The 16,746-nt window shown below is 51.1% G+C and overlaps 1 protein-coding gene across 3 annotated transcripts in view; it reads left to right on the top strand.

Moving 5' to 3' along the window:
* Positions 1–16,519, top strand: part of LOC111079807 (protein prickle) — a 53,275-nt gene extending 36,756 nt beyond the window's left edge. For all 3 annotated transcript variants that reach the window (XM_041593248.1, XM_022375112.2, XM_022375111.2), the window contains exons 2-6: positions 10,155–10,752; positions 12,242–12,355; positions 13,413–13,541; positions 13,621–13,824; positions 13,887–16,519. In XM_041593248.1, the coding sequence (XP_041449182.1) occupies positions 10,155–10,752; positions 12,242–12,355; positions 13,413–13,541; positions 13,621–13,824; positions 13,887–15,821 (2,980 nt within the window). In that variant the 3' untranslated portion in view covers positions 15,822–16,519. The remainder of the gene's footprint in view (positions 1–10,154; positions 10,753–12,241; positions 12,356–13,412; positions 13,542–13,620; positions 13,825–13,886) is intronic.
* The last annotated feature ends 227 nt before the right edge of the window (positions 16,520–16,746 follow it).

Below are 16,746 nucleotides of genomic sequence, written 5' to 3'. Positions count from 1 at the left end.
AGCTTTGGCTCGGTTCCCACTATCAACAGAATTACCTCTAATAGTTCCCACTGTCTACATTTACCCAGTACTATAAGTAGTGCTTCTCCTGCTCTTTTAATTTGCATTTAACAAAGCAATCTGCTCCCCCCATTCTATGTACATTCCATTTGTGATCACACCTTGCACCAGTGTGCCGCAGCCGCAGCCGCAGCCGCTGGATGTCTGGTTTCGTTGCGCTGCGTTGCACTCTGCTGCTGCCCCCACTCCACTCTCCACTCTGCTGCTTATACGCATCACTCACATCGGAGTCAGAGTCGGAGTGGGTAGCTATGAGTCTCCTCTTACCGGGGCATACTCAGGTTACGCATACGCCGCTTTGCCTCTTTGGCCGTTGCGGCGGTAAACAAACGACAACTGCCAAAGTGTGATTTACCAGAGGCCTTTGTCCGTCCGTCCACCTCTCTTTCTATCTCTACCTCTGCCACTGCCTCTCTCTCTGTCCGTGTCTGTCCATTGGTTGCAGCATAGGTTGCATCGCTGCTGCGCACCGCTGCACTGCTGCACTGCTGCACTCTGCTCTGGCGAGCACAGCTCCGCTTTCATGTCATGATTTTGCATAATGCCATGCAAATATCGGGGGCCACTGCGAGTACGAGTGTATGTATGCCTATGCCTCCTAAGTTATTGTGTTTTGTGGATGGCAGGCACGCAGCTTATGAAATATGGCCGGCGATTGTTTTCCCGCAGCCGCATGACATTTCCTCCTTCTTCTTTTTTTGTTTTTGTTTGCAAGGGTGGGGCGTGGTGGGGGCAGAAACACAATATTGGCATATATTTCTATGGACATTTAAGGGCTTTGATTTAGTATGCAAAGTTTTTGCTGCTAGGGCCAGGCGCAGGCCCTAAAACAAAAGACTTGGGCAACGAACTTGCTGCAGACTGAGAGACGGGGAGAAAAACGAGAGACATGGAGCCACAACTCAATTAGTTTTCATCATGATTATGATGCTGCCCGTCCCGTACTAATGCGGATACTCATGATGCCACACTGATGATGTTGCCACACTGATGATGATGATGATGAACTTTGGCAACTGCAAATTAGAGAGCGGGCCAACACTTGGTGCCCGAACTGTAGGCTGCACTGCCGAATGGCCTGCTAACAGGAACTGCCACCGATGCCTGAGCGAAGGCAATCAAAGCATAATTATTGATAATAACAGACGCCGTTTTGATGGGCCCTGACATGAGTCCGCCCCCCTCTGCACGAGTACGCCTTCCTGTCCCCCCTTTAAATCCGGTAGCCACACGCGATACTCGCCCAGAAGCAACCAATCGATGAAACTCCAGAGAGAGAGAGCGACTCCGATTCCAATTCTGCCATTTAATATTTACCATCTACTAGTTCTATGCAAAACCCGAGATTCGGCATCGGGAATCTGGTTTCGACTGCGTCGGGGATTGCTTAATGAAGTTATTAAAAAATTGCACCGCAATAATTTCTTTCGCGTCAGCTGCAGCCACAGCCGCAGCCCCATCCTTACCCTGTCACTCCGAATGGCTTCTGGTTGGCTCACATCCAACTCTGGCAATTAACTTGTGTTCAGCTCGTGTCTAAGCATTCAATTCAATCTTAACTGCCATCGAATGCCGCATAAATCTTGAGAGCTTAACCGGGAATCCTCCTCACTCCGACTCCGACTCCGACTAGGAGTCCCAGTTGCAGGTCCAGTCTTCGCGGCGTGTTAAGGGGGCGGTGCCACGGAAAGACATTTACGACTTGTTCGGCCGTCCAAATGACAAAAATTGATGTCTTCGACGGGGCAAAAGAGCAGAAGAATTTCCGCGGGTATTTTTTGAAAATATTTTTATATTCATTCTTCGGAATTTTCTGGGATACTCAAATTTAATGGTTAGTGCGAGATCAGTGGATGTTTCGGCTTGGGAAAAATGTGTACTTCCCAGGAATGATGTTGAAAGACTCCACAGCCGCAGCCAGAGAGGGGAGAGATTGCAACAGAGGTCTTGCGGCACATTTATATTGATTTTGGTTTTAATTAACAAAGCCATTAGGAGCACTTGGCCACAAAATGCAACAGCCTCGCCTTCTAGCAGCAGCAGCCACCGCCTGACAAATGCCCACATGTCTTGTGGGCGTGGCCGTGGCACTGGCTCTGTTGCAGATGCAACTTAATTACAAAAACAAAATGCAGCCAGAGCCAAAGCCAGAGCCAAAGCTAAAGCCAAAGCCTGATGGAGATGGAAATGGAGATGGAGCTGGTGACGATGGCGGCAACTTGCATGACTTGCCCCAGACAATTGGCCAACTCTTGCTTGCCACTTGCCACTTGGCAGACGGCGCCAGAGAAGTGCGAGGCAAGCAGCAACATTGCCAGGCTTTGTGATTTATTTATGCATGGCGATAAAATATGATTTTGTTTTCGTTTTTGTCTTATTTTTGAGCTGTTTTGTTTCAGGTTCCACGGTAATGTGAAAATAAAGCAAGGCCATTAAGAGGCTCCTCTCCCTCTTAACATGTTCGCCATGCTAATTGCCTCGAAGCCCACAAGAAGAGGGGGGTACATGGAGGCAGGGGCTGAGGCAGAGGGGCGGGCCGTGCTTAGACCATGTTTATACGCATTTATGGCCACAACACAACTGCCTCGCATATTAATAGGGTTTTGTGAATTTCGTACCCTAGCAGAAGGTATACTGGACTCCAGCAGTCGTTTGGCTGCACAAAAAAAAAATATAGCTGCCAGTGAAATAATCAGACAATTAAAGGATATCCACTACTTCGACCTACAAAAAAGCAATCATTCTTTTTGTTGCTGTTTTTTTGTGGGTGCTTTTTTTGAGGCATTTTTCAAGCGTCTTAAGCTGCTGTCAAAGTGTCTGAACTCCGGAGGGCAGAGAGAAATTGAAATTGAAATCAGTTTGGAGCTCACTCCACGACTTGTCTGCGCCCACATCAAAGCGATTCGTTCAGATCAGATCAGCTCAGATCAGAAATGGGGCTACACAAGAGCCATCAAAACAAGTGCGTTTTTCTAAAGGGATTGTTGTGGATTTTTGGGATTTATTTGGCCAAAAGTTGACACTTGAGTGACAGATCGAGACAGAGACAGAGACCAGGAAATTCCTCAACGGAGAATATAGAGACCGCTCTCTGTTACTCCACCCCCTTGGATCTAATTAATTAAACATTTAACGCACTCACACAGACACGCAAGGCAATAAATTAATGGCTGCTGGTGTGGGCAAGGGGCATGCGGCTTGTGGCAGCGTAGAGGCAGTCGCGTAATTTTTATTGACAGCTTCACTTTTTGCATTTAAATTGCCTGCATGCCACTGGACGCGTCCAATCCAGCCGCAGCGGCAGCGGCAGCGGTGGCAGCAGCCTGCATTAACACTCTTTGCATTCCTGCCTCGTTAGCTCTTGAACTTGCCACAAGCTGGTTTCTGGTGCTCGCAAACAGGGCAGAGCGGAGCAGGCAGTTGCAGGGGACAGGCAAGCGGCTAAATGCGATCCACCGAGAGTGATAAGCGGACCGGCCTCGGAGGCGGCGAGCAGTTGACGCTTCACGCATTATCATTGTTTGAACGGGGATTAGACGCTGGTTTTTCCCAGCCAGAGCGTAGAATGGGGCACGGCAGCATCTAATCGGCTTTCTCATCGCCATCCGGCGACTAAATGACAAATCAGCAATATCATTTGCCCCCTTTAGCCACCAGCATTCTCCTCTCAATGGCGAGACCTACAGCCTGCAACCTGCAACGTGCCGCATCATTTAACTGTCAGGGCATCTCATAAAATGCAATTAGCAGCTAATTATTTTCAGCATGCTGCCATGTTGCCATGCTGCCACGGTGCCATGCTGGCAGTTGTCAACGAGCCGCAGAGAACAGTTAGTGCAAGAGTGCACTTTACCGTTTTAGCTTTTTGTCAAACATTGGCCAAATCAAAAGCAACAAACGGCTGCCCAAGGCGGCCCGAAGTCCTGAATACCCTGAAACTGTTGGCAGTGCAGCTATTACCGTGAGAGGAGCCATTCGATATGATTGTCAGATGTGGCAAGATTACTTGGCGGCATTTATTCGTTATTTATGGTGTGCTATTTGGTTATCATTCGAGAAGCATATCTTAAATGTTGTGTGCCCGGTTTTAAGAAATTTATAAAGAGATTTGAACAATTCTTTTTCGATTTTATAAGGCATTGATAGTTTTGTGAATTGATTGTCCATGGATTGGCCACAAGTCCCATGGACGGTCTTAAGATATCTGGCTGGTAATGCTAGAATTTTATTACTAGGAAACTGAGAGTTATGGTAATTAAATGATGGAATAAACCAGGCCGAAACCTATTTATTAAACTGTGATAAATCGATATACGCTAAGCAGCCCATTCAGACTTAAAATGCTTTGAAAATGCAAGCTTCTGGCCAACACCGTCATACCCTCCCTGTGCACTCTTCCAGAGCCAAGAGACAAGATCCACAGCAGAGCTCACTGCGTAGGCAGACGAACACAATTTCATTGCTGCTGGTTTTGTTAATGGCCAAGAAATTAGATTCCAATTTCAGTTGGCCATAAATCAAAATAAGCCAACATGCAGCAGCAGCAGCAGCTGGAGCAGCGGGAGCAGCAACAACCACAAGAGTTCTGCTTTATTACGGTTAATTTGTGAACAGTTTTGTTGAGATGCAAGCCACATAAATCAAATCGGATTTGGCTGGATTGGAGTGGACTGGACTGGACGATGCCGACATGTTTTAGCATCCAAATGTGTCATTAATAATTATAGTTTTCTAGTCTTGAATGCAGTTTTGCTGGCCCTGGGATAAGCTGGATGATTTATGCCCTGAACACTGTTTCGAAGAGCCATCAAGTGGAAATCTCACAGCTCAAAATTCATCAGCTTAAGGCTGACCTTCGAGGCAAATGTATCCGATGGATACACACGGCAGAGACTCAACGAGGTCTGCTGCCAACACTCAAAGCGTGATATCCCTCACTCTCTATCTGTTTGCATTGGTGCGGATCCACGGCCAAATAAAAATCAATCAATGCCAATTTGTTTACCGAATCATCATAAAAACCAAAGCAGACCCAAGTTCCAATCGAATCCGCTCGACCTAACGGTTGCCGTGTCCGGGCGCGGAAGCTGGTGCGGGCGCGGGGGCTCTGGACACAAAGGAGGGAGAACGAAATGTAATTATGGTCAAAAACAAAATTGAGCATAATCACTCTGGCAATAAAGCCAGCATTAATGTATAAAAATCGAAGCATCAAAGCAACAACAACAAAAAATAGTAGGGAAAAAAAAAAGAAAACCCAAAGACGACAAGGAACAAAAAGCATGGATGGTGGAAGAAAAAAGAACAGAGAGATCCAAAGACACGGCTTCAATTAAAAAATAAGTGCGGAAAGGGGCCACAGGTAGAGGCCGTTGAGGCAGCAAACGGTGGGGGTATGGGGCACAAGAGGCAGACTGGAGAAAACAAGTTCATAGACCAAAGACAACGACCGCAGAAGCAGCAGCAGCTAACAGCCAACAGCCAACAGCCAGGCAACGTCTCCAAATGGATGCCGTAGGCCTACTACTCCTCCTTCCCTTCCTACCCCTTCGCCACCTATTCCGCTTGTGGAACACACACAGCCAAGCGGTGCTTGAGATGGAGATGGAGATGGCGATGGAGTTGGTCCAAAGGAACGGGTGTCGTGGGTAGTGTAGTGTAGGCTCTGTGGGCCAGGCACGGGTCGGAACGGAACGGAACGGGGGCCTGGTGGGCGACCTAGAGCAGCACATGATGCGTCTGCTGGCCATTTGTGTTCTGCTTTGATGTATTGGCAAACAAAGTTTGGAATTAATTGGTGTCCGCTTCGAATAAAAATTAATGCCCTGAATCAATTACCATGAAAACAAATTGGAACTTTGGCCAACACACCTTCTGCGGCGACCCTCTCTCCCCCCTCTCCCTGCAGCAAAATTTGCATTGATGATGCAACAACAAGTAGAAAAGCTGTTGCAAGGCATTCACCTAGCCATAACATTGAGCTGCTGCTGCTGCTGCTGCTGTTGTTGCTGCGTCTTCCACAAACCTGATCACTGTTTTGGTTGTTGTTGTTGCTGCTGCTTCTGTTGCACGTTTCCAGGGAAGCGAGTGTCTGTGTCTGCATTCGCGGTGTCTTTGCCTGTTCTGAGCTGCCTCAGAAGAGTGTTGCATGGGTATGGGGAGATGAGGCCTTCGCTTCAATGTTGCCGCTTAGCACACAAATTGCTGGCATAGTTGTTGCTGCTGTTTGCAGCTGTGAAAATTTGCACGCTCGGAAAACAATTTTCCTGCCCGTTACCACAGTAGAGCAGAGCAGAGCACAGAGGAACAAAGCAACAGAAATGAATTAAAGCAGGGGCAGCGGCAACGGCAGCGGCAGCGTTGTGGCAGCAACATATTTGCCGCCCAACCTTTAATTGGTTTAGTTGTTACCCAAAGATAAGCCGCATAGAATTTGCTCTGCCGCACAATGATGCAACTTTCTAAACTGGCAAATTGAAAACAAGAAATTAGCGGGCAATCGGAGGGTACAGTTGCCTCATACAGCAATTAGTGCCACTTGGCGTATGCGTAATAAACGCACCCAGAGACCACCCTGTCGGGCAGAGGCAGCGGCAGCGGCAGAGCTGCAATGGCATAGAGTCGCGTGGGGCAGCAGACTCACATTCTTAATCAACTTTCAGGTTGAGTGCGAACAGAAAAATGGTTGCCTCCCCCCGCCTGCCGCTTGCCGCCTGCCAAAGTCAATAAAAATGTCAACACGCCAAATGTCATTGTCATGTTGACAAGGCAGACGCGGCAGAACGTGTCGTGGTCCATGCGGCAGTCACTCTAGGAGGAGGGGAATGTAGCGAGCCACGGGGAATATGGACATTCTCTCTCATAGAAACTTTACGAGCTTTTCCTCTCGGTGTCGTGTCCTTTCACTGCCAGCCAGTTTTATGGACAATTCAAAAATCGTTTATGACAATCGCAGCGAACACGACGCTGGCGCAGCTTTTTAATAAACTTTTGTTGTTTCTGCTGGGGGTTTTCCTGTATTTGTGGCTCTGCAAGGGACAGTAAAACAATAAAAGGACATAGAGCGGAAGTGGGGCATGGGCATGGGCATGGCAGTCCTGCCACATAATTGTTGGCCAGCTGAGAGATGTCGTAAAACTTAGACGGTAAGCCAGTCTGGACGGGACTACAAGTACACCTGCCCCGCATGCCATGAGGGAACAACAGAAGCCATACAAGACCCTGGTTTTATGTTGCACGGTGTAACTTTCGCTGTAGAAATGTTTCCCTCAATGTTAACACACACACACACACAAATTTCGACTGCTGCTGCTGCTTCTGCTCATCCGACATTAACCCAAATCACACAAATGACTTGTAAGAAAACCGCACACAAAGTGCCAAAGTGATTTGAGGCTAACCTTTTAAGCCATTGTCTGTCCATCGTTTAGCCGTCTTTGGCCGGGCATTGAGCCGTCGCTCATCGCTCGAGAGCTTTTGGCAATTTGTCAACGCGTCCGCCGCATAATGATCATTCATTGGGATGGATGCCGGATAAAGCTACGATCTGATCTTGCTAAATATAGGCACTGGCACTGGCTCTGGCCAGACACCCCCAGACAGACAGACAGACAGCCAGACAGCAGCTGCTGCTGCAGCCTCGGTTCCCACCTCCAGTTTGCGGTTATCAATGGCCCTCTCATTCGACGTGCCGATGCCGAGTGCCTGGCTTTGAACTAGTTTTCCAAAGGGCCCCTAGAACGGGCCTCGTCAGCGCAAAAAATAAAAACCAGTTCTGGGTCAACGACTGCCAAAGTAATTGGTGCGAACGGAGAACGAATAACACAGAACGGAGGGGTTCCTACTGTCCCCAGAGTCCAGTTCTCGATCAATGCAAATACGAGAAGTGCCAGGCAGCAGCTGCAGATCGGAGCGCGCGCTTTTATGCTGCCACGACAACAATGTTGTGCAACATTTGTGGCACGCACGCACACACACACACACGACACATGTGCTTCTGCACTTTCCATTTTGTTCTCCAGGCCTTAATGACTTCATAGACCAGACCCAGTCGCAGTCCCAGTTCCAGTCCCACTACATTGCAACCAAATTGAAACTTGCCACAATTGCTTTGGCAATTTTACGCAATTCGTTGCAGTCAACAATAAATTTGTAGCGCAAAAGAAAAAACAACTGTGGGACAAAAGGAAAAGAAATGCAATGCAGGTCGGTCGCCCGAGTGGATGGCTGGATGCCTGGATGTGGGTCTTGGATGTTTCCATGTTTCGATGGGGCTGGCCAAAAGTCATACTATAAATTTAAACACGGACCCGCAGGCTCCCTCTCTCTCTCTCTCCTCTGTACGTTCCTGGGTGCCGCGGGCCGTCAACAAATTTTGTGTTTAGGCACAGTTTCGGTTTGCTTTTCATTTGTGGAACAGTTGGAGATTGCAGCAGCTTTGGTTTGGACTGTGGTGTGTGCCGGTCGCTGCCCAGTTGGGGCCATTTGTTTGGTCTGGTAATTTGAGTTTGAATGCAGCTGATTTGACAGCGGACCAACACTTTGGGTACCGGCCGTATCCAGCTGGGACGCTGCACGTGCATGTCCAGCGACTTTTGATTCTCATTTCCCCCCCTCACACAAACGCAATTACAATCCACAGACTGAGTCCCACGCCACGCCACGCACGCCAAAAGAATTCTTTTTACGGACAGTGTACTACAGCATTTTCTACTTAAAAATTCAAATGTCAAACGCTTTTTGTTTGGTTTTTGGCATCCATTGAGAGTACAAAATCTGCGCAATTAATTTGCTGGCAAACCGCAGCAACCGCTTGGCATTCGCACTCGCATCGGCCAGATATTGACACATCAGTGGATACAGATCCAGCCACCACCCACACTAGCCCACTCCCTATGGCTGCTCGACTAGAAATGGAATTGGAAACTGCTGAATGCTGAATGTTGAATGTTGAATCCGGGAGAGAGAATGAAAGAATTCACTGGTTGAAAACAACAAAAGGGCGGACAGCATTGTTTTGATAAAACGCCCGCATGAACTCCACATTTGCAGTTTGGTACAGTCGACGCCCTCATCCACTCCCCACTACATCCCACTGCTCTCTCTCTCTGCCTTTCCCACTCAAAATTCGACGTGAATGTGCCTGCACAGACAATGCACAGTTATCCTTTGATAAAGCAAACTGGCATGAAATGGTGCGTGTTCATTTCCCCTCCGTTGTCAGAGAGCGCAATGCGGAATGCTCTACAAAAGTGGGACACTGAGAGAAAAGCTTTCAGATTTAATCAGTGTTCCTACAGGAGAAAGAAAGAGCGAGAGAGAATTTATTTCACACACAAATTAGTCACAGAGTTACAGCTAAAGCTTAGCTTAGAGAGCGATCGCTGGCAAGCGCTCAGCAAAAGCTCAGCAACCGAAAGCTCCAGCCGTTGAAGCCGCTGCAAATGGATTACAGGGCATGCATTCATCCAGAACCGATGCGATAACAATGTCAGGCTTTAACATGAATGACAACGGCGACAGCCCTGCGGGCTTGGGCTTGGTTTGGTTTTGGTTTGGGGGCTTGGACTTTGGCGGGCGCCGGGAGACAGCGCCAGACAACACACAGCAACAACGTCAGCAGCACGAAGCTTGGCTGTCGATTTGTTTGTGTAAGTGCCATGAAGCGTATATTTTTCATTTTGACGTTTGCAAAAACAATTCCCTCTCCACTCTCCTCACTCTCTCACAGCATATGTACATGTACATATAAAAAACGCATGAAAAACAAACTAAAATTGACAGCTTGTTTGGGAGCGGGCAGAGGCGGCGGCGAGCAGGAATAGGAAGTGAAAAAACCGCATAAATCCGGCAACTTACAAAGGGAATACGAGCACTCGTACAATGCGAAAATGATTGCCATGCGGTTTTTATATTACATTAACAATTTGATCCGAACCGACGCTGCGGCTGGAGATTAACCAGCAAACCTCTAACCCGCCATGTCCAAGCCTCAGCCTCATGCAGGAAACACTTTAATTGGGAATTTTATTATTAAATTTGAAATTAGTCAAGGCTCGACTCTAAAATTGTAAACCTTTTTGCACCTCTTGCAGGCCCATCAGCCGGACGCCGCTAACGCAGATCTCCTATCTGCAGAAGATTCCCACCCTGCCGCGCCACTTCTCGCCCAGCGGCTGCCACCAGGGACTGCCGCCGCCGCCGGCCCTCGCTGGCTGTGGCTCCGCCTTGGGTCTGCCCAGCAGCTCCTCGGCCAGCGCTCTGTATGCCGCCCAGAATGCGGGCATGCTGCCCACCTCCCCACTGCCCCTGCAGCGCCATCAGCAGTACTTGCCGCCCCATCATCAGCAGCATTTGCCGCCACTGGGAGCTGGAACCGGACTTGGACACGGCCTCGGACCGGGAGGATCAGGCGCACCGCAGTATTCGCCCGCTGTTTCGGGCTGCTCCTCCACTGCCAAATACTCGAATGCCCAGCTCCCTCCACACCATCATCAGCTGTCGCCGGCGCTGTCCACACCGTCGCCGCCATCGCTGCTGCATCATCCCGCCGCGGGAACGTCCGCCTCGGCACACGCTCCCTTCCTGGCGGGACCCCACATGGATATGCAGCGGCAGTCGCATTCGGACGATGACAGCGGATGTGCACTGGAGGAGTACACCTGGGTGCCCCCTGGACTGCGACCCGATCAGGTGAGACGCCTTTTAAAACTTTCAAACTCCAAATTTCAGGCCTCCACTTTTAATCCCGCAGTAAAGTATTCCGAGTTACATATATGTTAAAGTTAGTCCTAAAACCCTTTTCTATCCGATGGATGCACTCACGCTCCCATCGCCAGAATGTGCGGCGTGCAGCGCCAAGGGCGATCCCGACTAGGACTGTCGCGTCGCGGGCCAGGCGAGATTTGTGGGCTGGCGATAAGCGAAATACTTGAGTTATTGTGCGTTATTTTGTCACTCGGAGCGAGCTGTAAATAAATACACGCGACGAGGCCATAAATCAGCGGGCCATAGCCATAGCTGGGGATCGCCTTGCCAGACGCAGATGATAGTCGCATGTCTCCTCGACTCAGAGACCAAAGCAGAGAGCTGGCTGATAGCACTGGCACTGACTGGGACCGGCTTTATTGGACTGTGTCAATTAGGCGAAGGTCCACTGTGTCCGTCTATCCAACTATCGAATTAGATTGTGCTAATGAAAGCCGGGACTGGGACTGGGAATGGGACTCTGAGGCCAGGGCCATTCTTCAATGCGAATTTGACTTTAATGGCCAATTCAATTGCGGCAGAACTGAACTCTTTCTGGCCATCGTGACGTGCCTTTTTCAATTATTTGCCAAGCTGCCGAAAAAAGCGAAACGAACTCGTAAATTATTCGCGTGAAATATGCGACAATGCCAAATAAATCTTTCACAATCTTCGCCAGCAGAGGCCCCCAGTTTGGTCGCCACCATTTGCATTCCCTCCTCCACCTCCAAATTTTCCAAATCTTTTTTTTTCGCCATTTTCCGCTGAACTCTTTGGCTTCCGTTAAAGCTGTCCCATCGCATCCCGTTGGGCCTATCAAATGTCTAGCATTGCATTTCTTTTTTCTTCTTTCGGTTCGGTGCGGCTTGGGTCGGTTCGGTTCGGTTCGCTAGCTTTTTTCTGTGACTTTTCAAACAGAATTGAAAATTTATTTACAGCCATGTGGCAGCAATTTACGTTGATGCGGCATAAGCCATGTGTCAGTCACTCGCTGCGAGAGTTGGCATCGCATCTCTCCCTCTCTCTCTCCCTCTACCCTACTAAACCCCCAGCCAGCGACTGGGCGAACGGAGAACGTTCTGCGGCCTGCTGCAAGCGTGGCCAATAAAGTTGGCTTAGCACGTTGTGCACCTTTCAACCTGGCTCAAATGGGGGAAAAACGAAAGAGGAAACCAGAATGAAACCCGACAGCGAGAGAGAGGGAAATCAACGTAATAAAATCAAAAATCTTTACTTTACCCGCTGTGCTGTGCGATCTCAGGCTAGACTCTGGCTAGGCTCTGGCTAGGCTCTGGCTCGGCTCTTAACCCTTTTGCAGAAACTCCTCTCACCAGCAGCAGTCTCTTCCCTACCCTACCCTTCCCTCTCTTAACTGTATTTAAACATTCCCCAATGTATTTCAATGTGGCTGTATTTTTTTTTTTTGCTCCCGCAGGTCCGCTTGTATTTCTCGCAAATACCCGACGACAAAGTGCCATACGTTAACAGTCCGGGGGAGCAGTATCGTGTGCGACAATTGCTGCATCAACTTCCGCCGCATGATAACGAGGTGAGTACACACACACACACACACACACACACACACACACAAAAGTGAGGACTGTGCTTGCCCCACGCTCCAGGGACTCGCTGAACCTGTCAATTTCGTGGCATTTATCCAAATGCTCGCATGGAGGGGCCGGCAGACTGCCGCTTTATCGTGATTGAAACCGACTCGAATTACGGGCTATGACATTTCAAAGTCAAATTGTCCGGTGATTTTTCCCACACACACAACACAGCCCACTCTGCCACCCCCTGGGCGCTGTGTAACCTTTAATTAATCGGGGGAACAACAAGTGCAGCCAGTGCAGAGTTTGCAGTCGGTATTTAGAGCAGACGCAAAAACCACAAAAAACTATCCAAACAAAAAGGCCTGAGCGGATTCCCAGATATCAGTTACGTGGGCTGGAGGCACCCAACCACTGCCATGGCCATGGCCAACACTGCTAACGATGGCTAGAACACTCATTGAAGGCCAAACTGTGTGCCCGAAAAAATAAGTGGATAGCAGCCGAAAAAAATTTGCATACAACACACAAACGAGACGAGACGAGACGAAACGGTATGGGAGATGCTGACCACAGTGGCTCCTTTTGGCAGCGCAGCCAGATGGGGCAGCAGATTCCGATAGAGATGGAGACGGAGATGGAGGTGAAGCGTTGATGGGCAGCCTTGGCTACCGGCTACCGTTTTGCCTTTTGCGGTTTGCTTTTGGGCTTTGTGGGTTGTGTGGATTGTGCTATTGGGGTCTGGGTATGTCTGGCCACCCCACTGACTGCTGGATGGAGGCTAGCTAGCAGCCTGCAGCCTGCAGCCTTCAGCCTTCAGCCGAGACAAACAATCTCCGCCTGTTCTATGTATGCGCTTCTTGGAAAGATCACTTGAAGCTGCTTTCTGAGCTGATTGTGCTGGGACTCCAGCACTCCTCTCGGCCCACGGTTGCTTCAACATGTTTGAGACTCTACTTGAACATATGATTTCCCTGTCCAAAGCACAGTCAAAAGGAAAATGGGGGGGCAGAGAGGTTTGCCCGAACGGTTTTCAGTTACTTTCTGTCATTGCAGGTTCGTTACTGTCACTCACTGACGGATGAGGAGCGCAAGGAGCTGCGGCTCTTCTCCACGCAGCGCAAGCGTGATGCCCTCGGACGCGGCAACGTCCGACAGCTGATGAGTGCCCGGCCATGCGACGGCGTAAGTATACCCTGCCGCCCCACATACAACCCAGTCCGTTTCTGATCCCCCAAACCCCCTCCCGCCCAAAAACTTGCAGTGCGACGAACTAATCTCCACGGGCGACATTGCTGTATTCGCAACGCGCCTGGGCCCCAATGCCAGCTGGCATCCGGCCTGCTTCACGTGCTGCATCTGCCGCGAACTGCTGGTGGATCTCATCTACTTCCATCGCGACGGACGCATGTACTGCGGCCGCCACCACGCGGAGACCCTCAAGCCACGCTGCTCGGCCTGCGATGAGGTAAGTCCCCGAAACCTTTTACTCTCCAAGAGAGAGAGAGGATTATCCTTTCTTTATCGTAGATCATTCTGGCCGACGAGTGCACGGAGGCCGAGGGACGGGCCTGGCACATGAATCACTTCGCCTGCCACGAGTGCGACAAGCAGCTGGGCGGCCAGCGGTACATCATGCGGGAGGGCAAGCCCTACTGCCTCCACTGCTTCGATGCGATGTTTGCGGAGTACTGCGACTACTGTGGAGAGGCCATCGGCGTGGATCAGGGCCAGATGAGCCACGACGGCCAGCACTGGCATGCCACCGACGAGTGCTTCTCGTGCAACACGTGCCGCTGCTCGCTGCTCGGACGCGCCTTCCTGCCCCGCCGTGGAGCCATCTACTGCTCCATTGCCTGCAGCAAGGGGGAACCTCCCACGCCATCCGACAGCTCCGGCACCGGCATGTACACCACCCCCACACCGCCCACGCAGCGGGTGCGCCCCCAGACGCGCATCACCAGCAGCCACGCCTCCAGCTCGCCGCCCATGTCGCCGCAGCAACAGCAGCAGCACCAGGCGAGCTTCAACCAGGCCATGTACCACCTCCAGAGCCAGCAGATGGAGGCGGCAGGCGGTCCAGTGGCTGGAGGCGGCGGCGGTGGCAGTTTGCTCGGCCTGGGCGGGGAGCTGTCCTTGCTGGAGCAGGCCAAGCAGAGCCAGAGCTACGCCACCTCCGACTCGGATGCGGGCGTGGTGAAGGATCTGGAGCACTGCAGGGTGGTGGGTCATGTCGGAGGCGGCGACTTTACCGACTTCTCCGGTGGTCGCGCCTCCAGCACCTCGCAGAACATGTCGCCCCTGAACTCGCCCGGGGACTTCCAGCCGCACCTGATGCCCAAGCCCATGGAGCTGCAGCGCGACGGCGTCTACAACTTCAACGAGATGTCCTCGAATCTGGACGCGGCCTGGCCCGCCAAGCCGCCGCTGGGTGCCACCCACAGCTACCAGCTGCAGCGGCAGCTGATGGAGAATCCGCACACCTCCAGCTTGCCCGAGCTGGCGGGGAAGGGTCCAATGCTGCAGCACCAGATGGCGGCCCACTTTGGGCAGCAGCCGACGCTTCATTCCTCCGCGCAGCAGTTCCAGCACGAGTACGCGGACATCCTGCATCCTCCGCTGCCACCCTGCGAGAGGGGTGCAGGTGGAGAGGTGCCCGAGCTGCCCACGCCCAACCTGAGCGTGGCCTCTACGGCGCTGCCACCCGAGCTCATGGGCTCGCCCACACACTCTGCCGGTGATCGCTCGCTGAACACGCCCCTCTCGACGCACTCGGCCACGCATGCGCCCACGCATCCCGTGTCCATTCTCAGTGGGGCATCCTCTTCGTCGCCGATGAGCGGGGAACCCGCTAAGAAGAAGGGCGTCCGCTTCGAGGGAATCCCAGACACATTGCCCCGCTCCCGCAGCTACTCCGGCAATGGAGCTGGCACGAGCGGCGGCGGCGACAAGGAGCGCGATCGGGACAGAGAGAGGGACAGAGACAGAGACAAGGAGAGGGATAAGGATCGCCATGGGCCAGGACATTCCTCGAGGCGTAGACGCCGCCGCAAGTCCACCACCTCCACCTCTTCCACGTCTGGACACCACCATCGCAGTGGCAGCGGCCATCGTTCGCACTCCACCAGCCGAGCAGACACCTATGCGCCCGCCCAGCCGTTGTCCTCCTCCTACCAGAGCCCGCCCTCCGTTCTGCAGGCGGACAGCGAGACAGCCCACAAGTCACCGCGCCAGCCGAGGGAACGGGAGCGCGAGGAGTCCGCGGAGGAGTCGGACGTGTGCTCCACGTGCAGCTCGAGCTCCTCCAGCTCCGAGGACTACACGATGATGTACCAGCTGCCGCAGCGGCGGCACTACGGCGGCGTGCGCGTCAGCTACGTGCCCAACGATGCGCTGGCCTACGATCGGAAGAGGAAGCCCGCGGAGCTGGCCAACGACAAGGACAAGAACTGCATCATCTCGTGATGCTGCCGACCCGCACCCGAGGGCATTTTAATTAGAGCTGATTGCCGAGGAGCGGGCGCAGGCGCTGGCGCAACAGAGAGCAGGCGAAGCATGGCAAGGGGGGGTTATTAATGAGGCGCCCTGGGCACTCCACTCCTATTCGACGCTAACGAAGTAGCCACAGAAACTGCGAGGGATCATCAATTGTCCGCATTGAGACCAGAATGGAAAGGAATGGAAAGGAATGGAATGTAATCGAGGAAAGAACTCAAGAAAGCAAAGTAAAGTTCAACTTGACATTAAGGCGCCTAGTTAGGGAGAAACACACACACACACACACACACACATATGCAACTCTATCAGAGGACGAAACCATACAATAAGAGCCAGCCAAGTGGGCTCAACACTGTTCCAAATACACATCCCTAGTTAAGCTACAAAAGATCAACTTGCAAAACTATTTTTATACGCGATAGAGTGAAGATATTTTAGAGATATTTAAAACTATTTATACGACGGACAATTAAGAGAGAGATAAGAGAGATACATTTATGCATATAATTTAATTGTATTTATTGCAACCACTACATAAATATATCTACAGGATGCCAGAGAGATCTGTGGCATCCGGGCTAATGATATATTTTAAATTAATTCTAGCTTAAGCCAGTAAATTGTATTACATTCTCTTGAATAAAAAGAGTGCAAAGAAGGTATGTGCAGACTGTATGTGCAACAAATGGAATCTGTCCCCTCTGTAGGGTCAGTCCACTCAGCGCTCTGCGTTCTTGGCTAGGCAGTCGAAGACGACCCGCTACTTGCATCTGTAATTATGCATCGGATAATGAATACAAATTATGCATGTCGGGCATTTGCATTTGCATGCCGCACCACCAGGGGCGGGCAACACGAAAATTAAAATCGAAACTACTCTTACAACTGGCAG

This window comes from Drosophila obscura, unplaced genomic scaffold (assembly GCF_018151105.1).
Source record: "Drosophila obscura isolate BZ-5 IFL unplaced genomic scaffold, ASM1815110v1 contig_186, whole genome shotgun sequence".
NCBI lineage: Eukaryota > Metazoa > Arthropoda > Insecta > Diptera > Drosophilidae > Drosophila > Drosophila obscura.
This window is presented reverse-complemented; position numbering and strand designations above follow the sequence as displayed.